The sequence below is a fragment of the Penaeus monodon genome, unplaced genomic scaffold (genome assembly GCF_015228065.2).
Source record: "Penaeus monodon isolate SGIC_2016 unplaced genomic scaffold, NSTDA_Pmon_1 PmonScaffold_666, whole genome shotgun sequence".
NCBI lineage: Eukaryota > Metazoa > Arthropoda > Malacostraca > Decapoda > Penaeidae > Penaeus > Penaeus monodon.
This window is the reverse complement of record NW_023661728.1, coordinates 27,416-33,659: the sequence shown is the minus strand read 5'-3', so window position 1 is coordinate 33,659 and position 6,244 is coordinate 27,416. Positions and strand designations below refer to the sequence as shown.

General features: G+C 40.8%; 1 protein-coding gene across 1 annotated transcript; it reads right to left on the bottom strand.

Annotated features, from left to right (window-relative positions):
- Window positions 1–2,026: 2,026 nt before the first annotated feature.
- Window positions 2,027–5,238, bottom strand: LOC119571522 (extensin-like). The gene is made up of 3 exons (XM_037918789.1): window positions 5,198–5,238; window positions 3,229–3,810; window positions 2,027–2,045 (listed from the first exon to the last, which is right to left on the bottom strand). The coding sequence occupies exons 1-3, from the start codon at window positions 5,236–5,238 to the stop codon at window positions 2,027–2,029; spliced, it is 642 nt and encodes a 213-aa protein (XP_037774717.1).
- Window positions 5,239–6,244: the final 1,006 nt, after the last annotated feature.

Genomic DNA, 6,244 nt, shown 5'->3' with positions numbered 1-6,244 from the left:
CTAAAAAAGAGTACTGACTGCCCAACTTGCAATATTTTTAGACAAAACATGAGATCTCCATTCGCCAGGCAAATGGGACGAAACACCTGATGGGATTTTTTTTTTTTTTTTTATATTTTTTTTTATTTTTTTTTATAAAACATTTCATTCACCTACCAATTGCAAGTTGTAAAACATTTGAAGCAAATTATACAAACAGGAATGTTTAAAAATGCTTACAAACTACAAAAGCTTTTTTTTTTTTTTTTTTTTTCTTTTTTTTTTTTTTTTTTTTTTTTTTTAAGATATCCTTTATTTTTCATATAATGCCAAGGCCAGTTTTACTTCTATCGCTTCTAGTTAGCCTAATGAAATCCTAAGTACTATTAATATCTTCATAAATCCAAAAAAATATTCTAAAAATATCAACTTCCTGATAAGTAAGTAAAATAATGTTTTATTGTAGTATTCACTTAAACATGCAGACACCCCTCTCGATTCATTTGTGCAAAGACTTTTAATATCTTTTTCACAACGTTTTTTTTGGTTATGGTACCATTTGTAGACAAAGTAGTTATACCTTTTTATGAGCAACAAGTAACGTCAGTGTCCTATAAATACATAATATTGCTAATCCCCTGTATTATCCTTATCAAATCATTATATACTCATGGTTTAAAGACTTTATTGTAGTGTAACACTACTTATTATGGTCCCCCATGTTACTGTAATGTTAATTTTATATTATTTTTTTTTTTTTTTTATACATTCCAATGAAGTCAAAAAGGTAGCTTTGAAAGTATAACATATATTACCTTTTTACGATCCAGATGATGCGAGTCCACAAAAAAATTAAAAAATTACTTGGAAGGGAAGGTTTGGATTTTTGTTTTTTTTTTTTTTTTTATGTGTTTGTTTGTTTTTTATATTTGTTTTTGATTTGACCATGAGCCTACATCATAAAAAAAAAAATTGCTTTTTGAGGGTTGGGGGGGGGGGGCGGACTGGACTGGGAAACGGACTGGGGGGACGGAGGATCGAGGTGCGGAGGGGGGCGGACTGGAGGAGGGCGGGACGCCGAGGGGCTGGGGGGGGGGGGGAGCGACGACCTGGTGGGGGGGGAGGAGGGAAAGATGAGAGAGGTGGGGGGGCGACGAGGGGGAAAAAGGTAGGAGGGGGGGGGGACGGTCGAAAATACCAAGAAACTTGCTTTTGTCATGTTTCTTTTGGTTGAGTTTTGAGATTTTTGTTTTTTTTGTTGAGGTGGGGGGGAGGGGGGGGAACATATTTTTTGACTGAAGGCTGGGGTTTGATTTTTGACCAGACATGAGTCCCGGTACAGTGCCATAGTTCCCCCCTCTTGGAAGGTGTGATTAGAATTTGGTTGAGAGCACTTTTTTGGGAAAGATAAAAACAAAAAAAAGGCGAAAGATACGGAATAAAAAAGTAAACAAAAAAAAAATAAAAATAAAAAAAAATAAAAAGAAGACGAAATTGAAAACAAATAAAAAAAAAAAGAGAAAGAAAAAAAAATACTAACAGCAATAAAAAAGAAACCCAAAAAAAAAAAATAAAAAGAAACGAAAAGCGGCGAGGCTCCTTTCATTATTTCATTGATAAATGTGCTATGGGACTTGTACATCTGTGACGGCCAGCTCCAAAGAGAACCCTATATCCATGCTCTAGGAATTTATTCTCCTTTTTACGTCTTATCCTGCCTGCCGTGACTGGCAAGTCGTATTTACAGAAAATTTAATATTATGAAATAAAATTTTATAACAAAAAAAAAAAAAATACCCCCCACAGACAAACAAACTGTTACTTATTTATATATTACTGCACAGAGTTATGGACTACCTAGAGGGATGATTATGGAGTCTGGCAAGGGAAAAAAATAGTCTATTACCACCGCGGATAATGCAATCAGATGACAAAAAAATATTGGACTGGAAAATTTTGGCGTCTGTTTGGGCCGCCCAAAACAATGCACATAACAGACACAAAGAGAAAAATAACATTGATTTTGGGCCCAACACCACGTAGGCCATCAAAGCTTATTCCTAGATCTGAGGGGTAAAATGGAGTTCCAGGGAAACAATATATCAAAAATCACAACAATGCCTGAGAAAATGCTTGGAGTTGCCAGCATTAGCCTGGTTTTGGAGGATGGGGGAAAGTAGAACCGTGTATGATTACATTAAACAAGAATAATCCACCAACCAAAAACTAATTCTCAGTATTCACAAAACTTCCAATTATTAGAATTATCTAACATATTCTATACATATTATTCTTATTTTGACAAATGTAGCTTCTTCTATTTCTATTTCTAAGTAGTTTCTACGTGTCTGCCACATATGAGTAAAAAAATTTTCAGAAACCTGACTAAAGATGCAAAAGAAGTGGAACCTTACGAACCAATTAGGGTTTTGACAAATAACAGGAATCCCCTGTAATATAATTATTTCTTTTTTAGGCACATTTACAAATTGTTACGATTCATGCTTCCAACGGAAAAAAATGATTGCCAGGGGTGTTGGGTCGGGGGAAGAGCTCCCACCAGCCCTTTTTTTTGTTTTTTTCCTGCCGAGCAGTGCCCCAAACCAAAAAAACAAAGGGTTAACCCAGCGACAGGAACTTCGAGTTTTTGAATCCCCCCCCCCCCAATTTTGACTTGGAGTGGGGACTTAGAATCTCTATTGAGTTTTCGCGTCTATACGTTGAAGAAATATACGCGAAATTTATTTGCATACATACATTTGGGGGGGAGGGAGTAGCCATGGAAAATACATTTTCAAGGTTTATGATAGGCGTTGAATTAAAGGTAGGTCATTTCCATACTGGAGACAAAACCATAAATGTTTGTGCATCTGGCCGGCATTAGAATTGTGTAAAGATTATATCTTTTTGTCTGTTCTTACAAAACATTGCAAGATGTTCAAAATTGGTGGCAATAAAGCCTATATATTGAGATTAATGCATCCCAAAAAGGGGGGGGGGGAGGGTTTTAATTGTTACTTCAGAATTCGTCTTAGCTCTAGCATACTAGCATATACTATATACACAAAGAGAAGGAGGCATCTAACAAGAAAATACAAAACCTGTGTGGACGGGTCTTGATATATTGAAAACATTGCCCACTTTTCACATCGTTTACACTAATATTATTCTTGAATAGGGCCCAAAAAAATATCCATTCTGTATTTCTTGCCTCCCAACAAAATAAAGATTTCCCGGATTCCCCCAAACCCGCTGCGTTGTTGGGGGTCGGGTTGGTCGCAAGGCGTTTTCGAGGCTGAGGTGTTGCTCGGTTTATTAAGGGCGGCCAGGGGGGACTGGGTTTGGGGGGGCCTGCGGGGTTTGTTGGGGTGTGGTGATTTCCGGTTTGGAGTAGGCGTGGGACGGTGCTGCTTGGTGTACCCGATCGCGCTTGTGGCGTTAGGGCCAGTTATGGGTTTTGCTTCTTGTCTCGTCGGGTCCGCGGAAGTGTAGGAGTGTTGGATAGGTAGGCGTATTAGGGGGGTTAGGTTGGGTGGCGGCAGTTGTCGGGTTGGCTGGGGGGTTCCTTTGCTGGTTCCCAAGTGTCTCTCGGTGTGTGCTTTGGGGAGGTTTGGGTGGGTTCTGTTAGTAGGGAACGAGGGGGTGCTTCTACCGGCGGGGCGTGCGGGCGGTGGTGGGGAGTTGTGATGCTTTTTTGGCCCGTTCTGCTTCGTATTTGTGTTTTCAGTGTGGGGTGCTGGGTTCATTTGTTGCCTTACTGGGTTGGGTGTGTTCTCTGCAGGGGGTCGTTTTGAGGGTTGCTTTGTGGTTTCAGCGCGTTTTGGTTGGGGGCTGAGGTTTAAGGTATGACTTTACGGAAACTAATGACGCGTGATAGGGAAAAACAATTGAGGAAGTAGAGAGTAGTTCTGAGTAACATCTAAATCTACATGAACATGCAAAAGACGATATCATATACAACTGAAAAATTTACCCTATTAATCACCACGTTTTTTACACTCTTTCTCCACAGACTTTCACATTTCACACGAGACGGATAACTTATTCTCGCATAGAAATGGAACATACAAAAAAGCTAAGGACCATATGAAGACGTCCTCCTTCCTTTCCTCTTTGCTCGATAATAACATTTAAACATCAGTTTCTATCAGATTAGCCATTGTTTTTTTTACTGTGGTTTTCTACCATAATCCCTCCTTATCACTCAAACTAAATGATATTTTTATGAAAAAACTCGGACCTGCGTAAGAACAGAAAAAAATTATTAGGTTACCATTATTCTCCATATTCCCACAGTTTCGAATTAACAGGCTGTGAAGAGAGGGAATTTTATACATCATATTATGCAAAACACAGATATAGGAAAGAATCAGATGTGATTTTTCCCCACACACACCCCATTTTTTTTTATTTTTTTTTTTTTTTTTTTTTTTTTTTTTTTGTTTTATTAGCTTTTTTTTTTGTGAACTTCTTCTAAAAACCTGTCCAACCTGAATTTTCAATTGCAAGATGGTTCTGCAATCAACATTAATCAACAATTCCAACCCTAGCTTGATCTGAGAAAACCCCACCATCATATTGCAGTCCCCACTCCAGCACAGATTGCACTGGCCTGGCGGAAACCCCAATTCATCCCCCCCCCCCAAAAAAAAAAATTGAAAGTGATACCGTGAAATGTTGCATAGCCTCAGCCTCGGGGGGGGAGGGAGAAGGAAAAAAAAAAAAAAAAAAAATATATCCGAGAAGATTAATGCACTTTTAACACAAACCAATGAGAGAGAAAAAAAAAAACACAAAAAAAAAAAAAAAAAAAAAAAAAAAAACACAATAATGGATGGGGAGGGGGAAGGAAAACAAACCCTCACCCCCCCCCCCACCCCCCCGCCCCCCCCCCCCCCCCCACCCCCCCCCCCCCGTTTTTTTTTTTTTCCCCAGCCGTTTTTTCCCTGACCCTCCTGTGGCCAGCCTTTATGGGGGGGGAGGGGAAGGGATGGGGGGGGTATGGTGGGAGGGCCAATAAAAAAAAAAACCTCGACATCCTGGCCACCCATCTCGGAGCTCTGGCCACCACCCCGTCCCACCATCCCCCCCACCCACTCCCCACACCCACCCCCAAACACAAAAAAAACTCCCCCAACAAAAAAAAAAAAACAACACCACCCCCCCCCCCCCCCCCCCCCCCCACCCCCCAAAGAAAAACCCCCAGCGCCCCACCAACCCCGGGTCAGAGTCTGGCCACACGCTCCCGGCACGGGCCATTCGTCCAACCAGGTTGTGTGCACCTGCCGAAATAAGTCCCCCCTCCCCGTATTGACCAACCAACACTTAGGGGAGCAGCGGCCGAAGGGGACCCGAGCGACGAGAGAGAAAGGAGATGCACGGGTCGAGGGAAACCTTTGTTATTCGTTCACTTACTCTTGTGTGTTCCGTGTGGTTGTCATTGTCATTGTTCTGTTCGATAGAGCGGGCGGGACAGCTCAGGTTGTTTTCAGTTTTTTTTTTTTTTTTTGTTTTTGAACTTTCTTATTCAACATGTTCGCTGTGAGAGGGTAGACGTCAGATATTGATTATGATTCAACCGGACTAACAGCTCCTGCTCGCTCCGATTACGGGCGATTTCGGGAAACTCGAAGGGGATACACTTTATCTAGATGACCAAAGGAGCCGCGTTGTTCTGATTGGCGGAGGGGGATGAGCTCCGGCCAATCAGGAATGCTGGAAAGTAGGGCGGCCGGAAAAAAACGATTTTTCTTTGTTTAGGGATGCCTCGTGAGGGATTCCTAGTCTAGAGGAATTGCGGAAAATTGTGGGAAATTTTATAAGTAAGATAATTTTCTTTATTATTTAGAAGAAGATTATATTTTTTTATTACAGAAGTATTTTTCTTTTATTCTAATCGGATGTGTTTTAATTAATGGGAGCAATGTCCCGATTTGGAAAAAAAAATCGTTATGGTTTTATAACGGAGTTACATTCACTTTCAAGGAATTGTGTGTGAAAATTATGGTTCCTTAATGTTATGGATGTATCTTACAAGATCTTTGTAGAAAGCAAAATGTTCATTCTAATACACCATACATTCCATCACACTAACACCCACAACACAACCACACAGGAGACACACACCAGGAAGAGGGGCACAGGACAAACACACACACACACACACACACACACACACACACACACACACACACACACACACACACACACACACACACACACACACACACACACACACACACACCACCAACCCACCCAACCACCA

Coding starts and splice junctions, on each gene's coding strand:
- LOC119571522 (XM_037918789.1), bottom strand. CDS start 5,238: ATGGCCCGTGCCGGGAGCGTGTGGCCAGACTCTGACCCGGG. Junction 3,811..5,197: donor TGGCCAGACTCTGACCCGGG/GTTGGTGGGGCG, acceptor CTTAAACCTCAG/CCCCCAACCAAAACGCGCTG.